Here is a 19,838-nt window from a genome sequence, read left to right as displayed (position 1 = left end):
ATTATTTCTTGAACACTTTTCTCTTGCATAACATTGTTTCCCACACTATTTGTATTTAGAGGTAAGAATTGGCAATAGTTTTATTATTGTAGGCGCTTTTATTTTGACAAGACACCACTAGGGCTGCATTGTTGTTGTTTGATGGTCGTAGCTTGCTCCCATCTTTAGATTTAGGATTAGATAGGTGTTTTTCAAACCCAATTGAAGTTCAATAAACACCTTGGGAACTGTGGTCACTTGTGCCTGTCTTACTGTTGATACCATGCCTTCCTTACACTAGTGGACCAGGTCTGTCATGCAAGCAGCAGGATAAGGGAGGAGACAACACATGCACTTGGCAGGATAGTAAATCAAGTAGTGCAAGAAGCAAGAGAAGTGCCACCCCTCTTCTTCGTCGCAGTAGGAGATGTTAGGAAGCATTCCTCTTTGCTGCACCTTTCCTTCCATTGCTGTGGACCCCCAAACCTATCTGCCCTGTTTTTTGTGCAGTGAAGCTTTAATCTAAACTACACTGGCTTTTGCTTGTCTGTTATGGGGAAGCTGACATGTCCTTCAGGCTGTCCGTACTAGGAAACATGGTTTCCCTTAGTCTAGTTACATTTATTAACTTTTTTAACACTTGTGGTAGTTTTTATCATTGTACAAATGCATCTTAAAATGCAATACAATGGGGTACACTTTTTGTTTTGCCCTAAACTAACACTCGGAGGATGCTTGGTTACTTTAGGTGTGCTAAATGGACAAGCTGGTGGCAGTAGTGACTTTTTACCATTTGTTGGTGCATTTTGTTTTAGCCTTACCACGTTTACCACATTTGGCCACTAACTGTGGCTAGTCGTCAAACATGGCCATGCCACCAGGTATTTCGCTTGTCCTTTGGCCATCTTGTATTTTAGCCTTCTTCCTGGCCTTTGAGGCCAGGCAAATCCTTATATGGACTTCCAGTGTGCAGGAAAGCGCAGGCTTTTGGCCGGCTACTGGAGGGCTATGTGTGTGTGCTGCCAGGAAGTGAGCTGGTCCCAATCCACAAACTAGTGCCAGTGTGTCTGAATGGTATGTATAGGTTTTGCCGCCAGTGGTCCCGATTGGACCACTGCTGCGGTGTGTGTGTGTGTTTGGCATATCTGTCATTGGGTAGTGGGAGCTACTGCTCTACCTGGCTTTTAGGATAAGAAGAGGACCCCTGTACGCACTCTGGAGAGATCCTGGAAGAAACTGAAGGAGCCAAGACTCCTGTCCAGCTACAAGACTTGCATGGAGAACGTTGACCCATCGGAAGAAAGCTTGGCGACCGACGTCTGCTGCTGCCGTGGTAGAGCCCTGTCCTGTAGAAGATCTTCAGCAGTCCTGCAACCCTTGGAGTGGAGGAAACATCCATTCTCAACGTTGGCTCAGAGTCCTATGAAGAAGAGCCTTCGGAAGTGCCCCAGGACCACCCTGTGGCTGACCAGCTCAGAGTTTGGGCTACCGTGCTGCAGAGGTCGCCATTCCAAGTTGAGGCCTGGAACTTGGGGATCTTCAGCATGTGCAACAAGACTTACATTTGCAGAACTTCGTGGTCCTACCATCAAGGGGACCCGAGATAGGAGGGAAAGTCTGACCGCTGCAAGTGAATCCCTTTTGTGTCAATGTGCATCAGTGGCCATCGTCCAAAACTGCTTACCTGCGCCCATTCAGGGGCCCTGCATCTAGTTCTGCTGCATTCTTCAACTGGTAGACCTTGCACCTAGACACCGACCGGAGAGCTGCTCGAACCTGCAACTACTGGGAATCAAGGGCTGAGGCTGACGGCGGGAAAAGTGACCCTGGACCTTCTTCAATCAACCTGCCAAGTCCTGTGAAGAATCTGAGTATGGGGGGTGAGTTATAGCAATACTTATCTGCTCCCCTAACACCCTTTTTAAAATGTGGTAACTTTAAGAAACGTTTAGATTACTTGGGCTTTACCATTGCTTGTTCACAAAAGCACTCCAAAAGTTGGGAACACGGTTGTAAGCTAGTTTAACTTGTCCCCTGACACTTGAAACGGTGTGGTACTTTGCTGAACATTTGGGCATAAGGCAAGGCCCCATACATCTTAGGGATGGACTTCGTAACTTAGAATTCAATCTCTGTGGACTAGTAGTGCTAATATGAATCTGTACCTTCCTTTTCAGGGGTTTGATATACTCTAGTAATTGTATATATGTATCTAATTTTTAGTATGGAGCGATATTACCTGTTAGCAGTCATTTTTCACTGTGTGTTATGGCCATAAGTCGAGAAGTATTTTTATACCCGTTTGTCTAAGTGTGTTCCTTGACTGCTTCACTGTGTGCGCTCATTGTGGACCCCTTATAAGCTCACCACCTCTTGAGACTTAGCCTGTACCACTCGCCTTGCTACTTTGAACTCGTTTGGCTACATCTCCCAGAGTTGTCCCTGTCACAATATAGTTTGGCCTTCTATACATCTATCAACCAGGCCAGAGTATAGAAAATCTGTCCTAACAGGAGAGAATCCGGTCTGCCAACGAGGATCTGGAACCACATTGAGAAAGAAGCCTGAGGAAACTGAGTTATTCGGCCTGGTACCTTTGTTCAAGGAACTTGTAAGTCCCCTGTCCAGAAGAAGGGAGTCATTCCTCTAGACCCAGCATAGACTTTGACCTTAGTTGCCTAAGTGTAAGGGAAGGAAATAGGATTTGACACGTCAGTGGTCATTTATTATTTGGGACGTTCTGACATTCTCAGTTTGTTTGAGGCAGGGAAATCCTTATTAGTATTATGGGTAGGTAGGTTTTCCCCTTTTTGTCTGTTAAAACAAATAAGTCTATAGAAACCACCATACCACCTTTGTGTCTGTCTCGTACTTCTACACCCTTACAGTGGTCAATCATAAAAATGGAAGTAAAGGGTGCACATTTTCCCACCTGTTTTCGTGCCCCTCTGGCACCATAGTGAGTGTAAGATCATAAAGGGTCCCCCTAGGACAACCCCCATGTGGTGGGATTGGGAAAGTACGCTTAATCCATTTTTCTTTTTAAATTGCAAAGGTGCTTTAGTCTGCACTATTCATCGTATTGCCTTTGCCAGAGCTTGTTCTAGGGGGGACTTCCTACTACCTGCTCACTTGCTTACCTGGAACTGTGATTCTGAGGCTGAAGCTAAAGGTGCCTTTTAATTTTAACGTAGAGTATATGGTTAATGGTTTAAGTTAATTTTTGTTCTCACTTTACTTACTGTTCTTGTTTCATGGTTTTGAAGTGCTTTCACTGTTTTCCATTGTAAAGTGTGTATATCTCACTTTGTGATCACTAACTGCATTCATATGTATGTAAGTGTTTTTGTGATTATTTTCTACTTTGTAACTACTTTACCTGCTCAACGTTAAAAGCCTTATACATTAGTATAGTTTTGTACTGCTCTGCTATTTGGTATTGCATTGTTTGGCCAACAGGAGTGTTTCTATGGTATTTTTGCCGAAAAACATTCCATAGAAAAAAAACATAGAAACAAATAAAGGGGTTAGATGGGGTGGGGGAAAGGGAAATGGCAAAGGGAAAGGGAGGCTTGGGGGGCGGGGGGACACCCCTTTCCCAAATAAAAAAATAAATTAAAAAATCGATTTTCTTTTAATGGAAGTTCTTCAGCAAAAATTCTGTTGAAAAAACTCCTGTTGGCGAAATAACATAGAACTGTGCTATTTGATATGATTGCTTTGTGTGATTAACTGTACTCCTACACCACCCTCATATCTCCTGACGTCTGCCTTACTTCTCAGTCTGTTACCATAAAGCAGCATTTGAGTTCTTGCGTGAGTGCAAATATCTGCACTCATGTGAGAGCTGAAGTGGAGTGACAATCCGAGCAATGCATTGTTAATACATCTAAGATAAGGGCCTAGGTGCTTATGTGGCGAACAAACACCCCTGGAGGGAAAGGCTCATTGTTCAGACCACCCTTCATGGAATATTTAATGAGGGCGTAATTAAAATAGAAGTCTTTTTACCCATTTGTTTTGCAAAATTGTACTGTGAATTGTATCATTTGGAGCTATGTTTAACGTTTTCATGGGTAGAAAACCACTTAGGATAGAGTCGAATTTGCTTGCTACATTTGTTAGCAGCTAGTCCGACCAATGGTTTATGTCACACCACTTGAAATGTTCACTCGTCACCAATGGAATGGCAACAAGTCCCGCAAATTTAGCGTTAAAGTTTGGGTTATAAGAATGGGAGAGATTTTTCATATAAAAGCCCTTGCACAGCTCCACGTGATATGTTATGATAGGTTATTTATAACGCGCCAGATAATAACCAGAGGTTTCTAAGCACGTATCCGGGGATCAAACCCGTGTTGCTCCGTGTTTTCTTGCTTCCAAGGCAAGCATGCTGCCTCTGAGCTATCCTCCCGACAGCCAAAATCACAGTACCCTCAAGTCCCTCTTTCTAAACCATCCCATTTCTTTTTGTGCTTTCTGTTACTTAAATGCTTCCATTCAGAATGAGGTCTATAAAGCTACAATGTTCATTATATGTCACTGGGATGCAGTCCACGTATCGCTGCCTTTAACATGGACTCAAGACACTCTGTGGGCCTGAAAGAGAGGGGGGATTGGTTAGCTTAATGGGGAGTGAAAGGCCACTCAAGAGAGGCTTGCCGCTGTCATTCCCGTTTTGCTTAAAGTTTTTATCTGGATTTAAATAGTTGTCCGGTTCTTTTATTGGATTTTACCAATCAGTGCTGAGAAGACGTGCGGGCAGTAAAGGGCTAAATTGCAGACTCCGCTCCTCAAATCCAAACTTCATCACTTACCTCGGTGTGACCTTCAGCAAATCATTTTCTCTTACTTTGTACAAGGGATTCAGTTTGTACTGCACACTATAGCCTATAGCGTTGCTCCATTTATAATGGTGACCATTAAGCACATCATTTATGTGTCTATTGTTACTAAATTCTCGTAATGTAACTTCCCATGATGCACTAAACTTTCAAAGACTCCCTGTGATTTCCTTTTCTGTATAGTCACTCCGGGTGATGTCAATACACAAGATCACAAGACTGCTGCAACAAACCCTACTAAGTTCTGATTGTTCTCATTTTGTGATACAATGATTCAAAATATAATGTAAGGGCAGAGTAGCCTGAGCTATTTTGATTTTTTGTGAACCTAAAATTATGCAGTTAATTCTGTTGCTGAAAGGGATGATCAGTCCCTTCTGTTTCATAAATGCTCCATGACAATATGATATTGTGAGCACGTGCATTTGCGGAGACAGCCTACAGGCACTCTCAGCGCCCCACATCTTTAGTGGCACAAGGTAGGTTCAGAGGTCACGTGCATCCCTGACAGCTGCTGGAACATGAAGTTTCTACAGGCACAGATGGCCTTTTAATCTTCTGCACCTCTAATCAAAATTGGAATAATTTTATGTCTTGGTCAATCTGATGGCAGGTAAATCTTTACATAAAAGCCATGGCTATGTGGCATGGTGGCTAATAAGAGCACACAATTATACAGCCAAAGCAATTTGAAGTCACACTAGTGTCAGCTCTGTGAGCAGGGCCAGTTATGACTGGACCAATGTGTAGATTAGGCCCCCCCACGCCTGTGCAGTACTGGGTGCCACAAATCCTACCACAGGGCCAGACAATATTCTTTTCTAAACCCTGAGCACCATACATTCATTTCCCAAATTTGTTAGAACTGGAGTTTGATTAGGTCATTAACTCAGTTTTTGTGTATGTGGGCTATACTATATGGCATTGGGAAATAGTTTCCAAAAAAGTATTTGCTTCAACTTGATCAGCATTCAATGAAAGGATCTGAAATAATTGTCATTTTTGAATTTTAGAACCAGACTCTGTCTTGGCTGATTCTAAGTAAAAGCTCAGCATTTTGTCATGGTAGACTCCTTTCATTATTCCAAACATGTCAACTTCATTGAATTGGTTTATCCCAAACGGGGATGCTGCATTTAGATTATAGTGTTTATTTTGAGCTTTTGTTTAACATGATTGTATCCAAAAGTGAGGAGTTGCCTTGTGTACATGTTCAGGCTCAGAGTTGCTGCTTAGAGCTTCATTCTGTGGGGAAACTCGTTGTGTAGGGCATAGGTTTTCTCGGTGGTGGTGGTGAGGGACTAGAGCTTGTGTAGTTAGTTGATTCGACATTCTGATATTGTATCTTTACTCTTCATAGGGCTTATGAGTTATGCCATCAGGGACTTCTTTTTTCGTTTAATTGGTTTGGGTTTAGTTTTCCAGCAGGCAATGACATCTACTAGCCACTTTGAGGGACTGCACTTACACTATCCAATGAAGTAGAAGTAATTTATGGAAATCTGTAGGAGGGAGTACTGGTGAAGATCCTGTAGTTGTTTTTTTCCTTTTTCCTTTCTCTTTTCGCCAACCTTTTTTGTAGACAATATGGCATATTGAGCAACTGTCATTTCTGTATCATAGGAGTTTAAAATACATGGTATTAACAGCTATATCAAGTACATTTATAAGGTATGTCTTTAGTAAATATGTAAAGATCGCTAATGTAAATTATGTTTATTGACAAATGTATTTTTGTTAGAACTGTATACCTGGTTAGTAAACCAATATGTTTTTATTGTGTTATGTATGAGCAGGGAGGAATAGTTGATTAAAATGCATGTATAGTCATGAATTCCTATGGTTTTGGCCAAATAAATGAAAATAAAAGTAGCATTAGTTATTGAGTGATGTTGCGAATATTGACAACCATATTTCCTCCTCTATAGCTCCTGTGGGTGCTGCTCACTGCAACCATCATTGGTCTTCTCTTGCAGCGGCTGGCTGCCAGACTGGGGGTGGTTACAGGGCTCCATTTGGCTGAAGTGTGTAACCGACAGTATCCCAAGGTGAGTCCTTATAGCTAAGTCGACATGAGCACTTAATCATCTGAGCATATTTTGCATTTTCAGTTTTTAATCAACTTCTGGTCTTTTTAAATACCACCATGGAACAGCGACATTCGCCAATCCAGACGTCCAAAATATTTGTGACTGTATATTGTTGAGGCATTGTGCTTGGCCACATGGGTTACTGCAGTTTAAGTAAGCCCTGAAACTACATTTTTAATTACCTCATTGGGAACAGTGCACAATAGCCACTCTGTATGGGTTCTCCTTTGCCTTCTGTGGCTGCACTTGCCTTTGTTTCAGTCATTCAAAGATCAGAACACTACTTTTCAAGAGTAAGTGCTGCCGATTGCCTGCATGAAGAACATACATTGTTGCATTTGCACAGGGCAAGAGTCCTTTCTAATCTGGGCGCTGCCGACCTGTCTTCCCTTCAGCTGAGATTGACTGAGCTAAATTCATGTATAATGTGGTAAATATTTGCCTCAATATAAAATATTTTGATGCCCCTTTACAAAGGGTGGGGGTAGGCAACTTTAGCTTCTCTGGATGTTTTGCACTAAAACTCTTTTCAACCCTACCCAGCATAGTCAATGGTGAGGGATCATGGGAGTCATAATTCCAAACATCTGGGGAGTCGCTGGTTGGAGACCGCTGACTGAGAGTATTCTTTACAATAAAACGAATATCTTGGTGGCGATTGTCTTACTATTAACTCCCAGCACCACTCTTTCTTCCTCTCTGTAATAAGCTATTAGAAAGCATATAAGAAAGGCATTGGGGAGGTGGAGTCTAAAATTGTCAAACTGATATCAGTGAGTAGCTGTAACTTACGTAGACAATATTTGAAATTCGCCTAGTTATGCTATGGGCAGCAGTGTACCATACATGACTGAAGACTGTATTGGGTGGACACCACTCTGTTAAGTTTGTTTAACCACTTCTGGTTATTAATAACCAACATATTTGGTCCACACCGAAAATCCCTATGCACTTGAGGTTATGGAACTTGTGAAGAAATATTATGACCAGCTACTTGTCTGAGAACGGGTGAACCTCCAATGGCACTGCCTTACAATTCTATTTGTAACAATATTTCTAATTTTCAGTGTGCTCTTTCATTCTCCATTTAAAAAATAAATGAACAATAATATCCATTTTATGAGAAAACAGGCTTTTATTTCATGTAAATCTGATGCATTATTAATAAGAATGAAAAATGCAAAGAGGCGTAGAAGAGCAGACAGAGAGGATGATAATTCCAGTATTTACGGGCTTGAAGAACAAATGAACGGAAACTGGATGAAGCACATGCAGGTTTGGGAACAGTGTGAAAGAATAGATTCTGAGAATTGAGAGACCGAGAAGGAAAATAGAACAACACTAGTAAAGAAAGATAGGGGGGGGGCACAAGACAATGGATAGACCTAAAAACAATTGAAAGGAAATAATAAAGAAGACGTGATTCGAAAGGAAACAATGAGATGGAGAGTAAGGAGGAAGTAATGGAGGAACGAGGGGGTAAAAAAGAGACAAACGAGGGGGTAAAAAAAGAGACAAACCAAGGAATTATAAACAGAGTGAAGAGGAAGATGTGAGGCAGGGAGACCAAGCAAAAGAGATGGACAGTAGTCCATGGCGAGTAAAAAAACAAGGAAAAGAGAAGATGTTTAGTAGCATGGAAAGAGAGGTAAGGACGAGCATGACGAATGTTGAAAAGGGCATAGCGACAGGAACGGGCAATATACGAGGTACGGAGTGCGAAGGATAAAAAATAACGCCCAAGTTGCACGCAGAGGAGGAATAAGACAAAGAAGATGGAAGAAAGGAGAAACGCGGCAGAGGAAGAGTAGGAGGAATAGTTGGAGCAGCGAAGAATAGAACCTCAGTCTTAGAGGAGTTGAGGTGAAGAAATTAGGAAGACATCCAGTTCTGGATGGCAGAATGACAGTTTGACACAGTAGAGGGAAGCGTAGACTCAAAAGAAGAAAAAGAGAACAAGATTTGAGTGTCATACAGATGAGAAGAAATATGAAATGAAGAAATGAGAGCAGAGAGGGAGTCGGTATAATGAGGAAACAGAAGAGGACCAAGTACGGAGCCTTGAGGGGCACCATAGAGCGGCGGAAATGGAGAAGAGGTGTGTCCAGCCCAAGTAACAGAGTAGGATCGCTGATAGAAAGATAGGAGCGAAACCATTCAAGAGCAGAACCAGAGATGCCCAAAGTATAAAGGGAAGACTTCTGAAGCGAATGATCAACCGAATCAAACACTGCAGAAAGATCAAGAAGAATAAGGATAGATTAAAGCTTGGAATGGCGAGCAGACAGAAGAGTTACAGACATGCAAGAGGGCAGTCTCTGTGGAATGAGAAGGACAAAAACCAGATTGAAGAGGTGGGAAAAGGGAATGAAGATTGAAATAACTAGCAACCTGAGCGTAGCTCTCTCACGGATTTTAGAGCGGAAAAGAAGCAGCAAGATGGGTAAAAAATTGGCAGAAATATAGGGCTCAAGAGTAGTTTTCTTCAGAATTGGGAGAATAACTTCATGCTTGATAGTTGTTGGAAAAGAGGAATTTGAGTAAGAAGAATTAATAAGAGAAGTAAAATAAGGAAGAAGATGAGGATAGACCTGGGAAATAAGGGAAGAGGATCAGAAGGGGGAAGAAGTATGGTGAGCGTGAGCAAGAAGAGCAGAGGTATTGAGTCAGCAAGACCAGTAAACGAGGAAAGAGAGTGTGGAGATTAACTCTGAGAGGAGGAAGAGGGAGGAGTACCAGGGAGAGTAAAGGCAGATCGAAGATTAGCTACTTTCAGGGACGTCATTTAGGGGTCTCCCTTGCCACCCCTAAAAAATAAATGTAAAATAAAAGGTACTTTATTTTTTTAATGCAAGTTCCTGGGCTGTGGGCAGCGACATGTGGCTCTTTGCTTCTGGAGTAGCTGGCTTTCTTGTTTAGGCTTCTAAAAAAAACAAATTAAAAAAAACGGAGGTTCCACAAGTCTAACCCTTTCAGCAGCGACCCTAAATAAGAAAGAATAGGAATACCAAATGATGTGTCTTTCTGGAATTCTGTACAATAATTGCTGGACTCATCAAAGTTTTATTTCAGGCATACTTCAGGGGGTGAGTCACCGATTTAGTCTGTTCTTAAACACTTCAACTCAGCCTTTCATCCTTCTGAGGTCGATAAATGGGTACCAACACAGGTTGGGTGATATTGTATGTAAATGTTTTCTATATAAAGTGCTTACGCGTAAGTGCTATATAATAACACATCATTATCATTTGGCCATGGACGTCTGCTTTCATTCACAGTAATTTGGTAATATGGGCCTATACACACTAATCTTAACGATACATATGGGGATTCATTCTTGTATGAAAAGTAGATCACATTATAGTGATATCATAACCATATTTTCCATAGTCAATTTACGAACAATGCTATTTGATGCCACTTCTGTTTTGTCAAGGGGCGAAAGCTTGTGTTACATCGTTTCCCGGGATATCACTTTGGGGTGATGTCATGAAAGGTCAAGGGTCGTCTGATGTCACTTCCCCTACCCCTGGCATTTTGGTGAAATTACGTCCATGGCTACTTTAGAAGTAAAGTAGTTGGCAAAGTTGCAGAAGGGTAAGGGATGAAAGAGATGATGGGCCAGGAGATTTAGGAGAGAGGATATTGTGGAGGAGTTGAAAGAGACAAGGGTGATGGGAGAGGGAAACAGAGTTCTGAAAAGTACAATTTCTTTGCAGCAAGTAAAGCAGAGCCAAAAGAGGAATGTAGAGATGAAAGCACGATGAGGTCAGAGGGAGGCTAAGATTTGTTACAGTGCCGCTCTGCTTTACGCGCACTGCAGCGGATATAGATGAGATCGGGAGAAAGCCAAGGCTGGGAAATGTCTTCGAGTAGGAGAAAAGGACTGCAGAGGGGAGGCAGAATCAAATGCAGCCAAAAACGTGGAATGGAGGAGAGAGAGAAAAAAAGGTGGGAATAGATGAGCAAAGAACTAAGCAGTAAGTGCAAGCAGCAAAGGGTAGAAGAGATTAGATGACAGAAGATTAAAGTCCACAAGAAGAAAGAGGTGCTGAAGAGGGAAGAAGAGAGGATAGAAGAAGACCAAGATGATCAAGAAAGTCAACAGGAGGATGATATACTGCAAGGAGCAAGACAAGGGAAAAGATTGGAAAAGGAGCATTGGTATTCAAAGAAGGGAAAGCAAGGGAGACCAAAGGTGGAAGGTAAGAGTCCAAGAAGAATTATAGAGAACCCCAGTGCCCCTGCCATGTCGAGACGGGCGATGACTCTGGGAAAACGAAGTAGAAGCAAAGAGACTGGTGTAAAAGACTTATCAGGAGCAATCTAGGTTTCAGTTAGACAAAGAAAATGTAAGTCACAGCAAAATAATAAATCAAGAATTGAATGAGATTTGTTGCAGATCTGAATGAGCATTAAGGAGACCAAAATTGAAAACATGCAAGTATGAGAAACCAGAAGATGTCTGACCTGCTAGTCCCTGGGGATCTGTCGTCCAGGTGGCCAGAATCAAGTTCCTGGGGGTCGACCAGAGCGGGAGGATCATCTGGGTGAGGGGTCTTCGGGGCGTGGGAGTGGGACACCGGATGGTGAGATGCGGTATCTCCTTCCCAGTAACACCTTTACCCCATCCTACCACGTAGGATACTTAGGAACTCAACCTGCCTCCCCTTTCACAACTCAAACACTTATCACAGAGCCCAGTATGAGAGAAACAGACCAACATCTGAGCCATATGCCTGACGTATCCCAATACAATGGTCGGGCAGGGTCAGGCAATTACTGACCATCACGCACACCTGACTTCTATTACTCTTCCTCACACGGATAAAAGGCGGAGCACAAGAGCACACTGTGAGCAAGGCAAAGCACACGATGAAACAGCAGTTCCAAGATGGCAGTTTAACACGAGGAGGAAGATGGCGAAATCGAAGGAGATCACAAGGGGGGGGGAAGTTCCAGGCTGAGGAATCCTGCATTGTGTGTCGGAGGTACCCGCAGCCCTCCTTCGTCAATAATCATGTCGGAGAGAATCGCCAGCTGCTGTGGTACTGTCATTGGCTCCAACAAGAAAGCAGTGTCCTTGAAATCAACACAGGCGATGAGTTGGGGAGACTGATACAAGACCAGTCTGTATTGAAGCCAAGGTTGCAAGCAGCAGCACTGTATGGTGAGCGCTGGAATGAACCTTGTATGAAACGCATGCCATAACCAACGCAAGTAAAGTTGAACTGCAGATAAGTGATTGGAAGCCAAGATATACGATACATTTGACAGAATGGTCCGATACCGCCTGCATGCTCAATCGAAAATTCTCTGTAAGGTGTCCAGCTGAGAGTTGACAAAAGTGACAGTCTGGCAAAGGATTGTAAATCGAAGTGGTCCTGCAACGGGTCAAGCAAACTCCTGTGCCCAATCGAAAATCTTCGATATTAATATAGTAAAGAAAGTTGATGGCAAAGTAGATAAAATTGGTCTGAGCCCGGCAGAGGGAGATTGATTGCAGATTGTGTGTTGGAACAGACCCGAGTCCGGCAGATGGGGTTCCGGGGTAAACCGTGAGTCACCCAAGAAATTGGATACGTTGACATCCTAAGAAAATTGTGTATATGTGAAAAACGAACTTGGTGTTAAAGTGAATCTGAGCTTGGCGGAGGGGGATCCAAGGCAAACAGTAAATCGCCTTAGAAAAGTGTGCGTAGGAGGATCCTGAAAGGAATTGTATTTGTTTATTGCATCAGGCCATCTGAAAGAGACTTTGAGCGGCAAAGAGACTTTGGTACAGAAGGCCATGATGTTGGAGTTTTGAACTGCACGCTTGTGCTAGAGAAGCCAGAGACCGTGCCAAGCTTGTGTGTGCCACCTTTTCCTATGCTGAAAATGTGGGGAAGGGAAGCCAATGGCTTGAATATCCTGACATCATTTCTTGAACACTATAACATTGTTTCCCACATTATTTGTATTTAGAGTTAAGGATTGGCAATAGGTTTATTAGTATATGCCATTTTATTTTGACAAGACACTACTAGGACTGCGTTATTATTTGATGGTCGTAGCTTGCTCCCATATTTAGATTTAGTATTAGATAGGCGTTTTTCAATCCCAATTGAGGTTCAATAAGCACCCTTCAACTGTGGTCACTTTTTGTCTTACTGTTGATACCATGTCTTCTTTAAACACGGCAACAGAAGGGTGTGCAGTAATAAAATTGCAGCAAAAAAGTTTTCTATAAATAAAATCGTGGTTTGACCCGGTAAAGGTGTACCCATTATACTATTTAAGGGGAGCAGTGGTTGCGGGGGTGTCCCCTGCTCCTCTTTAATGGTATAATGGGTCCGGCGGTTGCATAGGGTGTCCCCCTCTATCCATTACATTGATTGTGGCGGCTGCAAAACCAGGGCTTTTTTGCTATGATTTGTTTTGTGTAAATAGACATTTTTGCCCCGTTTTTAACACATGGACCCATCAAAAGATAGGTTAGATTATTGCTTATGCGAGCAGAACCTGTCAGAAGGAAGGAAAGGATTATGGAATGGGTGAACGGAATGCGAGATGTGGGGGTTCGAGGAGACAGTGTGTGTGATAGGAGGAGAATGGGTTCTGGTGGGGTCATTATGGAGAATCAGTATTAAATAAAGTGAAAGAACAGACATTGTCTCTGCCTTGCTCACTTCGTCTGTGTTCTTTAACTACACCTTCAATTAAATATGTCCACTTACTCTACTTTATCCATACACTGAATGTATATGAATGGCTCGTTCATATATCCCCTCGCCCTTCTCCTCCACACCATGTGTATTTATCATTCTCTTGTCCTAGCATTTCCAATGAATTCCTTGTTGCACCCTCTAATAGCCTTCTTCTTGTATGCATCTAATCTGTCTTATCTGCCATTTGTGTCATGGCAGGTTCCTCGCATTTTACTGTGGCTGATGGTTGAACTGGCTATCATTGGTTCAGATATGCAAGAAGTCATTGGCTCGGCGATTGCGATCAGCCTACTGTCTGCAGGCCGGTAAGTTGAGCATTCTTTTGCAAGTGTTTTTTTGCTTTCATGACTGTTGAAAATGACCTTTACGCAAGACAACATTGTATGGCTGTTCTATTGCAGACTCAATTATAACTTGTTTCAAATCACCAGTAGTATTGGGAATCGATCTATATACATAGGTCCTCACTATGGGTTTGGTGGTAATTCGCCAGTAAATTGGCCACATTTCTGCTTAACCTGATTACCGTTACTGCCATTTGCTCCCATGGATTTACCATGGGGTTACAAGTAGTGGTAATTTCCCATTTCTGCAGTCCATGGGACTTCATGGGGATTTTTGGCAGATTTACCGGTGGTGGAATAACTGCATGGTAAACCTGGCAGTAAAGTGGCAGATTCCCCTCCAGCTTGTTGCTGGAGGTAAATCCTCAACTTCACCTCCAATGTTAGGAAAAATTGGGGTTATTCCATTACTGCCAAAAAAAGTGTTGGCAGTGGATTGTCCACCACTTCTTTCCCGCACCGCTGAACTTGGAATGAGACACACAGTCCATATTTAGCCCAAATTTAGCCCAAATCAAAATGGCTCTACTGGTCTTTGCTTAGGGTTTGCACAGAATCTCTGAACAGCATTGGACAATATATATTTCCTATAATATTGCTCAGCATAGCAACTCGGAACACTGCTTCTTCGCATTTTTTCAAGCAAAGTGCATCAATGGTCACCACCTGATGTCTCTTCAAATCTCACCCCTTTCTTCCAGATTGCCAATGCCAACACTTCCATTCTCATCCTTTGATTGCTTTGTATAACCTTAACCTGGTTTATACTTAAATAATAAACATACATACATACATACATCCCCTTTCTTTCAAAATATGGCAAGATTATCTCTGCCCTATGAAGAGGGCGAATTGTAGGTGAAGGGTAAGAATGAAAACCTTGGACTCTCTTCTTACCAGTGGTGGTGTCATGTATGTTATAGGTATTAGTAAACAATGGCCATAAAGATTTAGTCAAAATTGAGACCGAATTCAATGAGGAGCGTAGGCAGGGAATAGGTAGTTGGGAAGCTATCCGCAGTTGAAAAATAATTCAGGGGAGTGTGGGAGAGTCCGGCTGGCAGCAGGATACGAGAAGTAGGCGAGTGGACAGAGGAGACACTCATGACTCTATCGAGGTAAGTGGGGCAATGGCAGCTGGAGGTTTGGCAAGCACCAGCTGACTTAGAACACAGGTGGTACACCTGCAGAAAGGCCTGCATTCCGAGACACCTGATTGCACCACACCTCGAGGTTGCAAATGCATTCGAACTCGGTTCATCTAGGAAGTACATTAGGGAATACACATCTGTTTATCCATACACTGAATGTATGCGAATGGCTCCATTAGATCTCCTCTCACCTCTTCTCCACATCATGTCTACTTGCCATGATGTCTCTAGTATTTCGAATGGATGCCTTGTTGCACTCACTTTGTAGTCTTCTTAGGTATTTTCTTGCGCTTTGGAATTTGTTTTATGTGGAATGTTATAGTCTTATCCCTTGCAAGTGTCTCGGTTACATTCCTAATACAACAGACCAGCTTGTCGAGAAGGGCCACCAACAGAAGCGGAACACAAAGAAGGCGGCAAAGAAGTAGTGCTGCATCGGTCGACTCCCCCGACACTCCAGAGGTGCACCGCTCCAGGACCACATGCACGCAGTGGCTCTGGGGAACCGGAAGGAAGCCAGCAAGGGCCAACTAAACCCAGAAAGATATGAGACCCCAACGCTGGATGCGAGAAACCAGACCCCAAGTTCGAGTGAAAGAAACCAGACCCCAAGATGGGGTCCCGGAAAACCAACCCTTTAGCCGAGTAAGAGAAAGCAAATCCCAAGTCGGGGTGAAGGAAATGAGACCCGAAGGTGAGAAGAGATGAACTAGACACCAAGGCAGGATGAGAGAGATGATACCCCAACGGCCGTTGAAAAGAGCAAGACCCCAATGTGGGGTAAAGACCAGTAACTACCCAGGGGGAGAGGATGACAGGACCTTGCTTGGTAAGGTACAAAAACGAGACCACTCAGAGTGGGGACACGAGTCAGGAGTCCCTAAGTGGATAAGAGGATGAGAGCCATTCCGTGTACCTGTTTGAACTGCGCCAAGGAGAGAAAGATTACAGAGACAATTAAGATACCTCCTGGACTGGGCTCTGGGTTGGGGCAGGCTCCCTATCAATTCCGATACACTGGGGAGTAAGGGGGGAGTCAGAAACCATCCACCATTCTTTTGCCTGGCCCGGGACCTAAATGTACCTTTTGTTAAATGTTTAGTTTTCTGTTGTGGTAGGGGCAGAACTGTGGTTAGTATAGGATTCTGGACAGAGGACATGTTCTTGTTTTTTACGACGCCCTGACGAGCAACCTTTGTTTTCCTTTATATAATAGGGCAGAAAATCTTAGACTTGGCGATAGCTTGGCGATTTATGTTTTATTATAAAGAAGAATTGGCACTGTGTCCGACTCCTGATTCCGAACTACCACATTTATCTTTTATCCATCTTTGATTATTCAACATATTTATTTGCATATACTGGAGCTATGCTCCCATTGATGACCCGAATATTTGTACAAAAAAAGGCTGTTCTTCAAAGTGAAAAGAAAATTGGTCAATCTAAATTTGAATAGTTTCAAAATAATAATTGTGTTGGCACCTTTTTCAATGACCTCAGCTCCATGGCCTCCAACCCTTTTTCTTCCGATATTTATGTATGAAGACTTGCAGTATTCATTGTGAAAAGTATTTCTTTGGTCATGTCTGTCTACTTTGTCCAAAATCTTAATAAAATTACTTGTATCTCGTAAATATTTCATTGTGGCTAGAATTAATGGTTGTATGATATTATCAATGCCATTTTAGGTTGCATGCACAGGAGATAGCAAATGAATGGGTCTAATCCGGCAAGACCTGCACCTTCAGTACTTGTCCCCGAGTGCTTGGGTCCTGATGTATTCTTAGAAGTCTGCATCATGGTCCCCTAGTTCATGGACAAGTGGTTATTTGAGGTCCCCTTCTCTACCGCAGTTTCCCATGGACTGGAACATGTCCTTGTGTGTCTTCTGCACCCAGCTCTGCCTGGCCTTCTGGTTCGTGGACTCTGGGATGGATCTCGAATTGAGTGTCTCCTATGGGTTCCCCTCTGCCTTGTTCCCCCGGCTTCTGCACTTGCGTAGTATAGTATTAACTGCCTCTGTTTTCCCATGGTCTCCAATCAAAAATCTCTGGGCACACTGGAAATTCCCTTGAAGTAACCCCAGCTTGTACTTGCCTGGACAGTAACATTTTTCCTGGGTCCCCTAAATTTGCATTACCAGTTTGGTGTTTTTAATGCCAGTGATTTTATATTGAATTTAGTTCTACCTGCCATTGAATAACATTGTGAATGTCCAAGTACATTGCTAATATATTCTGTGGGATTTTACAATGTACTTGTCTTGACTTGACTCTTCGTGAAGAATATATGGGCCTCTGTCCCCAAGTTCCACACAGAGAGAAAGAAAACTACTCCCTATGCGAGCCTTGAGGCCACAGATGGTTGTTGTTTCGCAGGACCAGACGCCGCCGAGGACCCCAGAGCTGTGGAATGAATTAGGTATTAGTACAAACAAGCACAGTACTGTCAACAATGTAACTGTTATTGAAAAAGGGCTTACCCAAGGGTGATTTTACAACTGCCAGGAACTCTGAGGCTGTGGTGCAGGGAAGCGTCAGCCATCCTTAAAGCCAGGCGACAGAAAACTCAGCGCTGGCTACCACCTGATGATTCTTGGATGTATTCTTAATACTGTGGTAACGTAGCAGTTCAAGGAACCCTGAAGACCGTAGAACACTTGACAAAGCAGAGAAGGGTAATCCAAAACAATCCGTTAAACGTTAACCAAAGTCCAAAAGTCTGTAAATCCGAGCAGAAAACCAAACACCAAATCCAAGGAGCAAGAATAACCAGTCCGTAATCCGTAGGCTTGAGGTCTGTATTCAAATGAATCCAATGTGAATCGAAAACGCCAAACGGTGTCGTGAAACAGCTGTGAAGCGGCGAGTGGTTCAAAGTGTGCCGCTTTTATCCCTGCCAACTCCTGATCACATGAGCGGAGCTCAGGGCATGTGACTGGGAATTCGGCCCGGAAACAGGAAGTGGTTGTCGCCGACTGCTCCTGCTCCAGCCCTCTCGCATTCTCCATGGCAGTTGCCACTGGAAACGAGGGAACAAATAATATCGCCCGCCTGGAAGCTGGTGACGCTTCCCTCGGACCACAGGTAGCGTGACCATGTGAAGGGCTGACTGTGACTTGGAGAGTCTTGCTGTATTATGTGTCAGGGAGTCCCCGGGGATATGAGTGTTCTGTAAGGCGGTGTGCCTGCCCTTCCTACTGCGCATGACGGAGCCCCCCCCCAATGGCCCACGACCACGTGGGCATGCAGGATGGTCCAGGTGAAAATGAGAAACCAGCCGCAGGGGCATGGACATCTGCCGCAGGAATCCAACATCGTTCCTCTGGGCCGAAACCTGCCCAGTCCACAAGATACTGGAGACCACCCCTAATCACACGAGACCCCAGAATGTTCGACACCTCATACTCCTCAGAACTACCCACAGAAATGGGTCCCAGGGCAGAGCGAAGACGGGTAGGAGCGGGACAAGGTTTCAATAAGGAGGTATGAAACACAGGATCGATGCGCCAAGAAGTGGGAACAGAGAGGCGATAGGCCACTGGGTTGATCACTGCAGAAATCCTATAGGGTCCTACAAAATGGGGGAGCAATTTTCGACAACCTGGCAGTCGTAGGTGACGTGAAGAAAGCCAAACCCTGTCCCCCACAGAATAGGAAGGTGCCACAGCCCTTCGTCTATCAGCCGCAGACTTCGCCGACGCCTGAGCCTGGCGAAGATGAGTGAGCGTCTGGGCATGAATAGCCGATAGGTCACGTGCACATGCAACCGCAGCAGGATTAACAAAGTGTGAAATCAGGAACAGGCAAGGTACGGGGATGCTGACCATACAGAACATAAAAAGGAGAAGAACCAGTAGAAGCGTGCAAAGAGTTATTGTAAGCGAATTCAGCAAGGTGTAGGATATTTAACGATGATTGTTGGTGCTGTAAGATGAGACAGCATAAATACTGTTGCATGGCCTGGTTCACCCTCTCAGTCTGGCCATCCGTTTCCGGATGATAGGTGGATGAGAAACGGGAATCAATGCCCAGGAGACCTGCGAGTGCCCGCCAGAACCGAGACGTGAATTGCAGGCCCCTGTCCGAGATAATAACCGTGGGTAGCCCAAAAAGACAGAAGACAGATTTAAAGAAAAGGTTGGCCAGGGCTGGGGCGGACGGTATGCCAGAACAGGGAATAAATCGAGCAAGCTTAGAAAAAGAATCCACCACCACCCAAACTGTGTCAAAGCCCTTGGTTCGGGGTAAGTCTGTCACAAAATCCATTGAAACTGTGTGCCAGGGTCGAGGAGGTACAGGCAAAGGATGTAAAAGGCCCACTGGCCACCCCCGGCGATGTTTACACTGGGCACATATTGCACACGGGTTCACACAGCCTTCAACATTGTGTTTCATGGATGGCCACCAACACCAACGTTTGAGGAGGTCCAACGTCCTCTTTTGTCCAGGATGTCCATTAATGGCACTGTCATGGGACCATTCCAGAGCAAGATTGCGGGTCTCTGCTGTTGGTAACCATAATTTATTCTGGATGAAAGGTAACCCATCATGAAACACCGGATCCCACTCTGAGACTTGTTCAGGATGTAGTGAAACCCATGTTCGAATCGATTTCAGTAGTGGTAAAGGAGGTGTACATAGACAAATGACATGTTGATCTAACAGGGTTTCCGGAAAAACAGGTAGGGAGACTCCACCAGGGGAACGAGATAATGCGT

General features: G+C 43.8%; 1 protein-coding gene across 5 annotated transcripts in view; it reads left to right on the top strand.

Annotated features, from left to right (window-relative positions):
- Positions 1-19,838, top strand: part of SLC11A2 (solute carrier family 11 member 2) — a 679,758-nt gene that overhangs the window by 279,781 nt on the left and 380,139 nt on the right. For all 5 annotated transcript variants that reach the window (XR_011304995.1, XM_069653368.1, XM_069653369.1 and 2 more), the window contains exons 5-6: positions 6,752-6,871; positions 13,822-13,928. Coding sequence is in view for 4 of the 5 variants with exons in the window: in XM_069653368.1 (XP_069509469.1) it covers positions 6,752-6,871; positions 13,822-13,928 (227 nt within the window). In the remaining variant the exon portion in view is untranslated. The remainder of the gene's footprint in view (positions 1-6,751; positions 6,872-13,821; positions 13,929-19,838) is intronic.

This window comes from Ambystoma mexicanum, chromosome 3q, assembly GCF_040938575.1.
Source record: "Ambystoma mexicanum isolate Mex_15411 chromosome 3q, UKY_AmexF1_1, whole genome shotgun sequence".
Lineage (NCBI taxonomy): Eukaryota > Metazoa > Chordata > Amphibia > Caudata > Ambystomatidae > Ambystoma > Ambystoma mexicanum.
The sequence above is the reverse complement of the archived record's forward strand: the minus strand, read 5'-3'. Positions and strand labels throughout refer to the sequence as shown.